The 13,980-nt window shown below is 44.3% G+C and overlaps 1 protein-coding gene and 1 long non-coding RNA gene across 6 annotated transcripts; one reads left to right on the top strand and one right to left on the bottom strand.

Moving 5' to 3' along the window:
• Nucleotides 1-608: 608 nt before the first annotated feature.
• Nucleotides 609-4,753, top strand: LOC113561639. The gene is made up of 2 exons (XR_003406331.1): nt 609-2,043; nt 2,715-4,753. It is a non-coding gene; the product is annotated as an uncharacterized LOC113561639 (long non-coding RNA).
• On the bottom strand, nt 4,174-13,459 carry LOC105287749 (protein borderless). 5 transcript variants are annotated; one of them, XM_011353624.3, is made up of 12 exons: nt 12,792-13,459; nt 11,909-12,051; nt 10,070-10,295; nt 8,673-8,839; nt 8,411-8,555; nt 8,052-8,326; nt 6,332-6,466; nt 5,982-6,241; nt 5,668-5,843; nt 5,550-5,594; nt 5,274-5,459; nt 4,174-5,149 (listed from the first exon to the last, which is right to left on the bottom strand). In XM_011353624.3, the coding sequence occupies exons 1-12, from the start codon at nt 12,844-12,846 to the stop codon at nt 4,926-4,928; spliced, it is 2,037 nt and encodes a 678-aa protein (XP_011351926.1). In that variant the 5' UTR covers nt 12,847-13,459; the 3' UTR covers nt 4,174-4,925. The 5 variants fall into 5 exon arrangements, with proteins under 5 accessions (XP_011351926.1, XP_011351841.1, XP_011352008.1 ...); XM_011353539.3 differs by having other exon boundaries at nt 5,550-5,606; nt 12,792-13,458; XM_011353706.3 differs by having other exon boundaries at nt 5,550-5,606; nt 8,673-8,809; nt 12,792-13,458.
• Between the last annotated feature and the right edge of the window lie 521 nt (nt 13,460-13,980).

The following is a 13,980-nucleotide window of genomic DNA, read 5'->3' as shown; positions in this document are numbered from 1 at the left end:
TTTTTCTCCGCGCAACTGGACTCCTTATGGTCCGTAAATTTATGGTTTCGGTGATCTCCGATTAGATCGGGTGAGCGATGCTTTTCCACGGAGAACGAATATCTCGGTGTTCTGGAAAAATCAGTGAATTCGCAAACTTCCTCGAAGTCCGATTTACGAGCGGTACGGAAAAAACGCGCACGTGTATTTGCAGAACAAACTAGTGTACTTTGCGTGGCATTTGATCGTGCAATGTAAAATTGTATGCACGTTGCCGACTTTAGGGGACTTTTGCGGATTTGTCAGTTGCATGTATGTATATTCATATGCATATATGCATACATATATATATATATATATATATATATATATATATATATATGTTTTATAGATTTTTATAGATTTCGGGAATCAGACATTCTTTCAGATTATGTGTGATTTTTTTGTATAAAAACACATAACAAAATGGAGAAAGATATCGTTATAATGCGCGAATAATACGAAATCATTTTGCATGTTTTTTTCCGAAATAAGCATCTTTAAGTGGTAGTGTCTATAGTCCTTTTCTTTATTTTCTCTTTCAACTCTTTTATCGGAGACAAATTTATGAATTAAAATAAATAAAATATTTTAAATTAAAATGATTATTATAATAATATCTTTTGAACGTCATTAAATATTGGAATAAAATTCGGACGTTCAAAATGTGCATCACGGTAGCCATAAATTTGAACTGCAGGAATATGTGATACATTTTTTAATACACATTTTGCACACTTCAGCTTTGTTTCCATCAATTAAACCAATAGTGCTAAAGTGAGTTTTTCGCTTTGTTTGTTGAATGCATGTTGTCTTATTCGTGTCTCAAGGAGAACGCGCATACATAAATTTTTCATGGAGGACGTCTGTCATAGGGAATATTCTTCTTCGAAGTGAATAAAAATGAAACCGAACGCACATCTGGCGAGAGACACCATTTTCGTGTTATAAACATAAAGTACTTGACCTGATAAAATCATGCGCGCGAAAATAGTGCATAATCCGAGAAGCGAGAAAAAAATTTTATAATCCCATTGATGGGGAAGCCAGTCGTCGACACAATTGCTGCATCACAGCGTTACGTAATCGCGAATAAATTATCGTCGCATGGTCGAGCCGCGTCAGTTCATTGAATGGAAGTAATTCGATTTTGCACGCACCCTTCGTGGCCGTGCTTCCTCGTCTAAGATTAGAATTCACGAGATGAGGGTGGTCGCCTGGCGTAGTTAATACAAGTGTTAATATGTGAGAAGGTATGCAAATGGGTCGATCATTGCCGCATTATCAGTCGTACAACGCGTATTTCAAAAATATCTATCTATCAACTCTCCCCGAAAATAACGTGAACAGTGCGTGGGCAAACGTCGCGAACGTCAACGTCTGAAGCAATTTAATTAATCGACTGGGAAGCGAGAATTATCCTTGATGTTACTCGAGCCATTGGAAGAAAGCGGCGCGGCGGTCATATGTCTGGAGGACGTGTTCTAATAAAATTAGTAGAACCTGTTTTAACAGAATTGACAGAGCACTGACGTAATATTGTTCACCAAAGAGGGTGTTTTCTCAATCCTCGATACCCTTGTATCGCCACTCCCAGCTATTCATTCAACGTACTCCTCGATATCTTCAAGTAATCATACCCAATGTACTTGCGACCGGCACACAAATTACTGGCACGATAACTTTGCTGCAGGAATGCGACTCAGCTGTGTAAGCGCTGAAAAGATAAAGTTACAAGTCCAAGCTGGAGATCGAGTGTGCTCGAAAATGCGTGCTGGGTGGATGGAGCGTGTTTGGTGACGGTTAAGAGCGGAATTCCAGTCAATAGACAGTGTCATTAAGTAAAACTCACGAAGGCCGAGCTCGACAATTGGTTTACGAGCCGCACTGACAAGTCTCCCTCTGTCCAGATTGTTCCAGAAAAGTTCCATGAATCTTTCTGCAGTTCTCGTGCCGAAAGCGCTTCGTGGCGAATTTCATTTTCTCTCCAGTTTGCACTAAAAAAATGTTCTCAAACTTACGATGGTGAGTTTATTTTACTGATACCGCTGTTTATTTCGTTGGTATCGTAGCAGTTAGATAGCGTCGTGATCTTGATGCGTCGATCTGCTAAATAGAGCACGCACACGGTCCCCTAATCTCCGATAAACAGAAACTTTGAACGCTTGAACTATCCATTCGCCATTAATAAATTCGTCAGTGATAAGGCGATAGTCGGGGCTTATATCGTGGACTCTAACTCGTTAACTGGTTAACAGACGTACAACAGAGGCCCGGGAAAATATTGAAAAATATCGTTTTTTACACGAGTCATAATTTTGTGTTGGATACGCGTTTTCATTATTTCGTTCAGTTGATGCTCCATCAAGTACTTCAAAATACTTTCTTTCCTTCTTTTTATTTGGAAGAAGAAAAAAAAGGATAGAAAGTGTTTTGAAGCATTTGAAATGCCAGCTAGATGTAGCCTATGTCACGCGGTTATCGATCATTGCGCCGAGAAGTTAAACGCGATGTCCATTGGCTTCATGTCGGTTCAATTGGATCTTACTTCTAGGCAACGTGATTTTCATCGGCTTTGCCTGAACCGGTTGCTCTCGGAAGATTTAGTTGTTAAACGGTTAATCGGAGAAAGAGGGCGGATTCTTCATCTGCCGTTGCGTCGTTATATGAATCATGTGCATATTTATAACTTCCAGGAACGTTCAACTTGTAATCTACGTAAAAATCGCTGTACACCAGAGTTATCTCCTCGAGAAACCGCCGAGTATTCTCAAATTGATAGACCAAACAGTGAAATCCTCGTGCGAAAATACACGCAAGTATACATGTTGCGCAATAAACCGTACGCATATGCTGCCATTGTATCGATACATACGTTTTTTTATAAATAAAACAGATGCAGAACGAGAAAACGTTGATCATGAATTAATTCATGATCCTATCGTAAACAACGGCAAGCTACATGAAGAATTACTGAACTGTTTTGCAGAACCGCGGCTTGTAAAAGCAGATCGGTGATCCTGAGCTAATTAGGGAAAAAATACGTAGTCGGGTGTGATGCAACGTTCTTTGCATAATCCCTGACCTGATCATAGCACCAACTATTCTAACTTTTCTAACTACAGAAGCGAAAGCTTCTTCAAAAATAAAACAAGAAGGTATGTACAGACCATAGCTTTGACACGATAATTTCCGTGACTGTCAAGATTTCACGTGTCTCATGGCCGTTGATTTCGTCATCGTTGTCAATAATTGCGTACACGTCGAAATGCAAATTTCGTAACAGCCGTGCCAGCGACCCTATACTTAGATCGTGATCTCTTCAGCGCAGTCGGTCTTTGGAGGAAGCCATTAACTTCCGCAGACAGATGCGAGGCAAAGCTATCCACTTATGTAGAATCATCATTTCCTCGGCGGGATCACCCAGGTATCAATCGCTTACGAAGCCCGTCAACACTCCTGCACACTTGCTAGCAAGAGTATTTCGTCATGTTCACCTTGTACACGACGATATGGCATATCGGTCACAAGCCAAAATTATCAGATGCAATCTTGCGTCTAAACAATTTAACTGCCTCCGGTAGTCAGAGTCACCGATGTAAGATACGGCGCAAACAGTGTTAGCAATGTCAATGTGGCTGTCAGGCGTTAGTAAGGCTGCGCGGGAGACCGTAAAAATATCTGGCACATTTTCTCGTAGAAATGTATTGGCTCGTAAAGCTGGAGACCGTGCGAGGTCGTACGCGCGAGGTCGCGATCTATGTCTCGTCACTTCCGCGATGTGACAAACCTCTAACGCTTTGATTCTTTAATGTAAAATGCGCATATACATGAGCTTGGTGAAGAGAAGACGTGACGTTCATTTGGCTCTGACACTTGTTGATAAGAAGAATGAGAATAATAATTCATAGTTTTCTGAATAGCCGAAGATAAGGTGTTGTCAGCGACGGCATTCATAACGCGATACGAACGTGATTCTTTAACCGCGATATCAAGATAGTGTTCGAAATGTTTATCGATGGATGGAATAGATGTATACGTATGTATCATGATATTTGAGTGTGCGATCCCAAAAAGTGTATATAATTGCGTGGGAGGTATTCGCAAGACAGAGTGTTATCGGATGACTGATAGAGAGAAACGCATAACGATATGCCTTCGATATGCTTGACTTTATTATCGATTGCAATAGTTGCGATGTACAGGTATACATGACAAACGCATCACGTCGAATAAAACCGGTGCAAGTGATATAATTAACAATGAAAAAAGGGGTGCCCGTACGGGCATAATTTATTTACAATAGAGAAAAGAGAAGCTCGTAACGTCGCATAGGAATACGTGGTTTGATTCTCTCGACACGCGCTCTCGTATTCGACGGTCGGTGACCTGTAACTCGCGTATCAAGTCTAGCCACTTATATAACGTGCAATTACCTAATAAAGCTGTTAAATGGCGCACAAAGTACGGCATAATTAGCGGTGCAAGAACACTCGGTAGTAACTTAGATTACAGCTCGGTAAATAAAATCTTAACAGAGGTGCCTGAGGGGCCATGGTCCTTAATAATAACGTGTTAATTCCGCCCTTTGCCCCGTTGCTGTGCGTGTAATACTCGATATTACTTTGTGTTTTTTAAAGAGAGAGATTTACCTGTCTTCAAGGGGCTATTGCTTCGCCTTCGAATAAATGAATTCGCGCTGTTCGACGTTGCGCTTCTCCTTCGTGTACGATGTATAACGCTATTACGCTTCTTCTATATCGTATAATTCCCTCTATATCGACACACGCGCTGCTACTCCCGCGAGCGACTTGGATACTTATAATGAATGATGAGTTCGCACGAGTAGCTCTATCCCGGCTGAGTAACAAACACACCGCGTGTTTACCGCGTGTTCGTGTGTGCGGCTACTTCTCGTTAGACGGCTGACAGAATCGCTTTCTTGCCCACCATATAGCGGCCAGAGCAGCAGCCAGGAAACCTATACCAGCGACGATTCCCATAGAAATTGCTCTGTTGCGACGGTAAGCGGGCACCTCCAAGCCGACCCGCTCGCTAGTCCTGCTGTCATCCGTGAGTGACATTGCCGCCACTTCGAAGGTGTAAAAGCTCTCCTCCTCTAGAGATTTCACTGCAACGGTATTAATCGTATATTATTATTATTATTATTACAGACAATGTGCAATATGTTAACCTTTAATCAATGTATAATATAATTATAACACGTGGAATAATCGTTAAAAACGGTTATCTACCTAGATAATAAGTGTCCGTCGTCTCGGCTCTTCCGTATAGATGATCGGATGATCCTCTAAACCATCTGACAGTGTACAGCCTCACTTGATTCCTGCCTAGCTCGGGTGGGTCCCAGGTGACCAAGTAGCCTTCGACCGTTGCTTGAACTTTCACGTTCGTCGGTGGTCCCATGAACCCTTCCATTTCTGAAATTAATGTGTTCATGCATTTCTCTTCCTCTGGCTCTCGAGGAGACGCTTGATTGAAATCGCAGTAAAATCTGTTTCCTCGCTCACCTTGGGGACTGCGATATTCCGACGGTGAGTTCTCATCGATGGAACCTAAAAATACAGCTATCATTTATTCCACATAATTTGTTCAAGTACGGCTAAGAGCGATTGATGATCGATTTACTTGGTTGCGTGAATATTCGAAGCGCTTTGCTGAACATCCCGTCACCGTGTTTATCCTGGCTCAACACCATGAATTCGTATTCCCGTCCTGGATAGAGATTGTTGACTGTCGCCTCCGTGATCTTCCTCGAGAGGATCTTCATGGTTCTCCATTCTGATGTGTCCGTAGGTCTGTACCTGCACACAGGAAACACACTATTTTATTTCAGATTTAGATTATAGGAAAATCTGTTGCGAATCAAAATTACTGAATAAATCTCACGACAGTGAATTGTGCAATATATCACAATCGATTTATCGCGCGAGATACGTTACCAAACCGAATACTCCATCTTCGGTCTCACGTATCCAGGTATCCAGGTCAAGGTGACAGCATTTTTGCTGCTATTGGCGCTTAGATTGTACGGCGCTCTCGGTGGAACATTCAGCACCATTAATTCAGCATCCGCGACGACCGTTGCTGCCTCGTTGCTGGCCGCGCACTGGTACAATCCTCGATCGTGCTCTTGGATTCTTTCTATCGTCAGATTGCCACCGGTTATAATGGTTCTGTCGGGTGACAAAGGCGATCCGTCCTTTTGCGAGAAAAATCACGCGTTTCGTTAGACATTTATAAAATATGTCAAATCAAAATTAAAATATGTCGTAATTAATAATGATGGTACCTTGTACCACACGATGGTTGGCCGATGTGCATCATCGCCGTCTCTCGCGTCACAAGGTATCTCCAAGGTCTCGCCCAGTTTTCGCATGTACAGATGCTGTGGAGTTACCGTGAACACCGGCGGCCTTTGAACAATCTGTAACAATTAACGTAATCCGATACAAGTACAAGTATCGAACATCTGCGTATCTCGAGAAATATTGGGTCGTCCGGAAAGTTCGTGCCGATTTTGAAGGAAAATTCAAAGGCAACATTTTTTTATGTCGATAAATATTTATTGACTTATGTATGCACCGTTTTGTTTCACAACCTTTGTCCATCTTTCACGCAACTGGAAGATTCCATTCTCCCAGAACTTCTTAGGTTTCTCGGCGAAAAACTCCTCAAGGTGGTTTTTTATGTCGATCAAAGAGTTGAAGTTCTTGCCGCTAAGAGAATTTTGCACAGACCTAAATAAGTGAAAGTCTGAAGGTGCAATGTCTGGTGAATACGGTGGGTGAGGTGGCACATCCCAGCCAAACTCCAACAATTTTTGTCGGGTAGTCAAAGAAACATGAGGTCTGGCATTGTCCTGATGGAACACGACGCCCTTCCTATTGGCTAATTCTGGACGTTTTTCCTGAATCGCTGTCTTTAATTCGTCCAGTTGCGAGCAGTACTTATCTGCATTTATCGTTTGGTTGTGTGGTAGGAGCTCATAATATAGGATTCCTTTCCAATCCCACCAGACACGGAGCATGACTTTTTTTGGACGAAGGCCGGCTTTCGGAGTGGTTAATGCTGGTTCATTTCGCTTACCCCAGGATCTTTTTCGTTCTACATTGTTGTAAATGATCCATTTTTCGTCACCCGTCACTAATTGCTTCAAAAATGGTACGTTTTCGTTGCGCTTGTACAGCGAGTCGCAGATGGAAATTCGATTCATTAAATTTTTTCGGCCAAATTATGCGGAACCCATACATCATAGCGACTTACGTAACCAAGCTTCACTACATGATCGTGGACAGTGGTTTTCGATATTTTCAGTATCTCTGCTAATTCACGTGTCGTGTAGCGCGGGTTATTCTCGATCAGTGTCTTGATTTGGTCATCATCAGTAGTAGAGGGTCTGCCCGAGCGTTCTTGGTCTTTAAGGTTAAAATCACCAGCTCTAAACTTAGCGAACCACTTACGTACGGTTCTTTCAGCTAAAGCGCCTTCTCCGTAAACAGAACATATCGAATTTGTTGCTTGTGAGGCATTTTTGCCTTTCCGGTAATAGAAAAGCATCGAGTGTCTAAAATGTTCTTTGTTTTCTTCCATTTTCAAAAGAGTACAAAACTGACACGAATCAATTTATCTGAAACAACTGTTTTCCTAAAGATGCGTTGAAATGTCACCTTTAAGCATATGTATATAAATCGTATGTTTTCAATAACATTGATATATTCAGACATGTTCCAACGCCATCTATTAAAAATCGGCACGAACTTTCCGGACGACCCAATACAATGCTTGCTCGACCAACATCAGTGAAAACATCGGTTCGATTTCGTTCTAGAAACCATGACTCAAGGGATTTACAATTGGAGAATAAAAGAATGGTTAGTACTCGTCACCGACTGGTCTCAATGCTGACGTTACCGTGGCTGACCTTCCTCTGTCTTTCTCTCTTTATGCACAATCTCTGCTATCTACATAGCATCGTTCGAGCGACATCCCGAAACACGACGGACACTCACTACGGTGATAGAAGGACTAGGCCCTTCGGTGCCGAGCTCGTTGTAGGGCGTGCATGTGTAGCTGCCCGAATGTGTCTCATCCACCTTGCTGAAATAGAGAGATCCGTTCCGCCTGTAGAAAACGCCCTGCACGTTGTACGGATCGAAGAGGAACCCGTCCTTCTCCCAACGGAGATTCGTCAAGGGTGGATTCGCCCGGAAGTGGCAGTCCAAAAGGGCCGGCTTGCCGTACGGCAGGTAGACCTCTCGGGGCGCGTAAATTACTTTCGCCTTATCTGCGAAGCGAAGAGAAGCGGAGAGTTTGAGAAAGAGAGAGAGAGAGAGACGTGTATTATGCGTGTGAATGCTGCATTGCTCACATTGTACATTGAGAAAGGCTGAGGCGCTCTGTTGGTCTCCGTTCTCTCCGGTCACTACGCAGGTGTACTCCCCCAGGTCTCCCATGGCCGCCGATGATATGGTCAACGTTCCGTCGCCGCTGATGGACGCTCTTCTTCTGAGATCCTGTCGCGAGAACAGCGAGTTTGAGAATCTCTTGCATGTTGAAACAATGTGAGCGCATTGAATGAGATTAGAGTTTGCATTTGGCAATGTTTTACGAGGATCTGAAAATATTTTCACCTGTACATCCGGGATCGGTACCCCCTCGCGGAACCAAGTTACTATTGTGCTTTCGCCTTTGGCGATGCAGTCGAAACTGACAGTTTCTCCTTCCATGGTGGTTTTGTTGACAGGTGGTACCGCTAGTAGAGTATCACCTGCAACAGTCGTCGGGAACGGCGACGCACCTAGATTGAACGATTTAACGAGTCTGCTCAGGTTCCGGTTAGTAAGTAGCGGCGGGGTTACAGGGTTTCCTTGCTCGTAATTAATTATCGCCAATTATTTTGCATTAGCTGGAAAAACAGCGGATGGCGCAGTCGAAACGATCGATTAGTCATTTGCATTTTCAATTCTGCAATTTCGCCGTGGCGTACGCGTTAATATTAAGACAAATTTCATTAGCGACGGTTAATGGTGCACCATCACTTCGCAAGCGGTGCATATAACACGCATATAACAAGAATTTCCATAATGAATGTATAATACAATTACTCTAATTAGAACTCTCGATGCTATTTATAATGTGTCACATACGTGGGTACGTGCTCGTCTCAAGATGCAACCTTGAATTTACTTGAGCGTAGTAATAGCTGCTTTCCACAATAAATCGTGATAAACAAGCTGTTACTCGGATGTACGAGTGATTCAGTCCTCTCTCGTTCCATATAACAGTGTTTAACTTAAAAGAACGAGAATTCCGTCTGAGTGATGGTTACTCATCCAAAAGAATCTCTCTTAATTGGCGCACTCGATAGATCTAAGCTTAGACGATACAAGAAATATAGTTATAGAACTCGAAACTCTATTTCAATGAATAATTAAAATTTTCGTAAACAGTCCAATAAAAGAATACTGTAAGGCCGTAAGCAATTGTAATTTGCAATAATTTCCCGTAATGTTTCATTAAAAATAATTCAAAGGTTTATTCTATTTAAATATCGCTCGTACAATATAAACACGATGAGCCTGTCAAATGAGAAAGAAGAAACGGAGTGACCCTTTAATCAAGATAAACCGTTTTTCCTTGCCATCTGAGCCTTAAGAGGGTCAAGAATGCCGAAGGTGTTTAAATGAGTAATTAAGTTTGCCGACTCATATCCTACTTGCCAAAAAAATTGGGACGCGAATTTCACGGTTATAAGCTCGGTTAGCTCGCACGTCGGAGTGCGACCTAATTTCACAGGCCGGCCTTTATTAATCGGCGTCAAATTGCGTTAACATCGTGTTATGCTCCACTGCATCCGGTAATATCGACGTCTCACGTCTGCATGCTGATCAGTGCATCCTTGTATTTCCCGAAATCACGCAACCGTTAGTCGACATTAGTAGTATAGATCTCCGTTATTCAATCTGCCCATCCTACGGAATTTCTCTCGCATGCGAACGTGAACGATCGTCCGTAACGATGAGCGTACCGTCAATGGCGAGGTGGAACCACGTGCCGTTGTTTCTCGAGTTAGGCGTCCGGTTCGGAAAGATCACTCTGCACTCGTACCAGCCTTGGTCGCTCTCGCGGATATTCGTGAGATTTATGCTGCCCTGGCCGTAGCGATGCCCGGCGTCGTCCAGCAGGTGTATGCGACCCTTGTAATTATTGGTCACCGTCACATGTCCATCGTACCAAGAAAACACAGTGTTGCCCTGTAACATTGAAATCGATGAAGGTGTCAGAATTCTTCTCGAGATCTTCCTTTCTCTCTCTATCTCTTTGCGCGTTTTCTCTAAATTATGCAAGAGCTGCATTTATTAAGTCATCCGTCAAGATCCACGCGAGAATGACGTTCGTAATGACTACCGCTATTTCGCTTCCGCTAGTTCCTCCTCCTTTCTGACTCGTGGAATGGACCGACGCGACGGAGCGATTTTTACATGCGACTTTTACATGCGACATGCGTAGGCGATGCTACGTCTTGAGCAAATTACACCGCGTAACCTGATAGTAATTGCAGCGATGGCCGTTAATTGGGTCATCCTTTCGCGGAACGTTGAGCTCACGCGAGTCGAAGAAAAAGTTTAACGTTTGCGCGAAGCCCTGCGCTAACGTTAACGTTAACGAGGAAGTGGTGTCATTGGCGCCGCGTCATCCGCGGCATTTTGGCGTGAATGTTCGCTCGTTCAAGTGACAACTACCGTAGACGACAGCTCTACGTCAGACAGCAGATCCGAAATCCTCGAAAGCGACGATACGTCTGCCGACAGGGGCGAGAATGGCGCTAATCGCTCGTAATCATCTGACAATGCATCAACAGTGACCCACTGGTTGGACCCCTCGTGTCCGCAGACCGAACGTGACTAAATATAATGCAGCCTTGCGTTCCGTACTCCAATTACCACGACGGACAGACGAAGAGGGAAGGAGCACCTGCTTTGCATACGCATCAGGGACCAATCGGGTTAAGTCCCACTTGATTCTGTGCGCGATGGCCACGTGCAATCTGTTTCCGCCGTGCGTCCGTTCAATGCGACATCCGCAAACGAACGATTCGTGTTCGAGCGAGCTCGTTTTTCCAATTATGAACGTCAATGTTGAATTTCCTTAAGACGGTGCACGTTGTTAAGTGCACCGTCTATCGTCATCTTTCTTGTTCTCTTTTTCAATTAGACCAATTGCTTTGTTTTTTTTCGATGGTCTGCTGATGCAGAGACATCGTTGAATATCTTTATCGCGATGATATCAATATTCTATCTTCCCTCGCGTATTATATATCTGCTTGAAATTGAGAAGGCGTGGAAATATATCCATAACTGGCTGGATCGTCGCGGCAAAAGAATCGGATACGTTTCCGAGAGAATCGAATAATCTGCTCCACCTTGAACACGCTTATCCTCCGTGCCGGAAGACGACGGACATGCGTGCAAGTACGTCCATATGTAAATTAACCGACTAACAATCCGCCTTAACGCTCTTTAATCAGTCAACCGTACGTCATCGTATTGCCATTGTTACGTATGACGTGTTATTGCGTACACGCATCGTATAAAACAAGTCGCTCTTGACTTTCACGAAAAATGGATGTTCTCATTATACGTCTTTTAAGCATTACATTGTACACATCGCGTTTCGCGCGTTTGTCGCGTTTATCGCGCACGCTTTGTATCGCTTCGATTGGATTGCGTGGCAATTTGTGAACTCTGCCATAATTGATAACGCGCGAAAGTAAGACGAATTTCACCCAAGTATCTTTGCAGCGAAGTGCTGCGTGTTATCACTACGGAGAAAGATAAAAATTACGGATTTATCATTATATACTTACGTCGCGATTCCATTGGAGGATGTACGGAATGGGCGTCTCGTGCGGAAAGTCGAGATCGCAATTAAATACCGCGTACTCTCCCACTCCGGCAGTAAGGTAATTCGGTTCTTTCTCCTCCTCTAGGATCAGGCTGAAGCTGCAGGCTGAAAAATCGGCAATTTGAGAGATCCCGATATTTTCGTAGATTGCGAGAGGAATCCTTATCCATCGCGGCAGGTATTTATACGGCGCGGCGGCGCAACACATTGTAGATAAATGTCCGCGAGAAACGACGTCGCGTGCAAAGTGATATTACACGTTGCCATTAATTTCCGGAGATTGCGTAATTTTCCGTCGGATTATACGTGACGCGACGATCGAGCGAGTTAATAAAATGATACAAATGATTGTGTCGTTACCTATTCCCTGCGTATAAACAGTAGCGAGTCCGCGCCCAGCGAGTAGACGATTCGAATATGCGCGGAAGAGAGATGCCGACCAATCTCGAGGAGCGAACGCAGAAAACTGTGCAGTCAGCGGTAGCGCGTTTTCTCAAATTGGATCAGAAGACGCGATGTTTCTTACACGCGGCGACTTGTTGCGTTTCGCAAGTCTCGATATCGCGGCGAGCTCATAGCTACTTGAGCAAACGAAACGCTTAATTAACACTCTTGGCTTGGTAGTCTCGAATTTAGTCCGTCTTTGCGACGCATTAAACGGAAATCAGGGAATTGTGTCGCTCGCGGTCTGAGATACTGAATTTACGACTCCCGCTGGAACACCAGTTCCCACGAGTTCGAGATCGCCCGTTCCGCTTGTGAAAGCGCGTCACCTCGCTATCTCGGATGAATGCAGTTGTCAATGAACGTCGTGCAAACTGTTGCTTCCGGTGTTGTTGCCTCACCTTCGTAGCAGAGGAGAACCGCCAGCAGGACATAGAACTTCGTGGAACCGTTCATCCTTGCGTCCCGCTCGTGTGCTCTCACGTATTGCACTTTTACTCCTGCGTCACGAGAACGCAACGATAATACCGTGAGGTCTCGCGCTGGCGTAAGCAACGACAGGTCACACTCCACGACGACCACCGACACATCTGTCACCACCCGCACTCATCGAACATCAGCCACTTTCGGGCCCAATCAGCGGCACGCCATCACTCTCACGCCATGGGTGTGCATCTGGAGCATCCCCGATCCCCTTCGTTCTTTCCCACCCGTATCGGTCTCAGGATGACTAGGACGTTTCCTCTTTTGCGCGTACCTCTTCCTCTCGAGTATCCTCGCGAGTGTCCTCTCTTTGCTCTACTTCGATCTGCAGGCAATCCTGTTTTGTTGATGATTTTACGTATTTCACCGTCTGATCGCCTTATCGAGTGATCGGAATCGTTTATCTTTCTGCGCTGGGCCGATGTTTTATTCAGAACGGCACCCTCGAGGTCGATGACACTAAAGAACGTGTGCAGGAGCACTTGCGGTGTTCTATGTCATTCGTTGGTACGCGCAGTTTGATCCGAGACGACACTGGTCCACCGTGGAGTGCTCCGGAGGCAACACTAGATCGCGTAATCGCGCCGTGCTCGCCAATCCGAGCGGATACGAAGAGCCAAGAGTAATGAGCACCGGGAGGGGGCTGCGAGGGTGGATGGACCGGCCCGCATCGCGGGAGAGAGAGGACATCACGATTCTACGTTTATGGGCACGGTGTGCATGCTCCGGTTAGCAAGCACTGTGTCGCATGCGAACTTCGGCACACCCGTGACGACACGAATGAACGGCGTTGCACAAAAGGCCTGACCTATTGAATAAATCATTCCTGTAAAAGAAAAAAATTGCACGAGATACGTATGGAGCAACGCCGCGTTTTGTTGACCGAACCGAGCGTTGCTCGGTAGCGAAAGAGAGTTCGTCTGCCACTGTCGCGAATCTCCCGAGATTCGCGAGTAAATTATGTCATAATTAACTTGCAAGATTTACGCTTTGCTTCTCGACTATATAGCAATCGAATGGTAGCAACAATTGATGATAAATATCTATTTCATCTTTCTATTTTCATAAATATATCTATATCATAATTGTCTTTTCATGCTTTTCGAT

The sequence above is a fragment of the Ooceraea biroi genome, chromosome 3 (genome assembly GCF_003672135.1).
Source record: "Ooceraea biroi isolate clonal line C1 chromosome 3, Obir_v5.4, whole genome shotgun sequence".
In the NCBI taxonomy this organism is placed as follows: Eukaryota; Metazoa; Arthropoda; class Insecta; order Hymenoptera; family Formicidae; genus Ooceraea; species Ooceraea biroi.
This window is presented reverse-complemented; position numbering and strand designations above follow the sequence as displayed.

Excerpts from the sequence above, each read along its gene's own strand:
- LOC105287749 (XM_011353539.3), bottom strand. The coding sequence starts at position 12,846 with ATGAACGGTTCCACGAAGTTCTATGTCCTGCTGGCGGTTCTCCTCTGC. Across the intron at positions 8,327-8,410 it reads AGCCTTTCTCAATGTACAAT|ATAAGGCGAAAGTAATTTAC; the intron begins GTGAGCAATGCA and ends TTCGCTTCGCAG. Across the intron at positions 5,607-5,667 it reads TCGAATATTCACGCAACCAA|CTGTATTTTTAGGTTCCATC; the intron begins GTAAATCGATCA and ends AATAAATGATAG.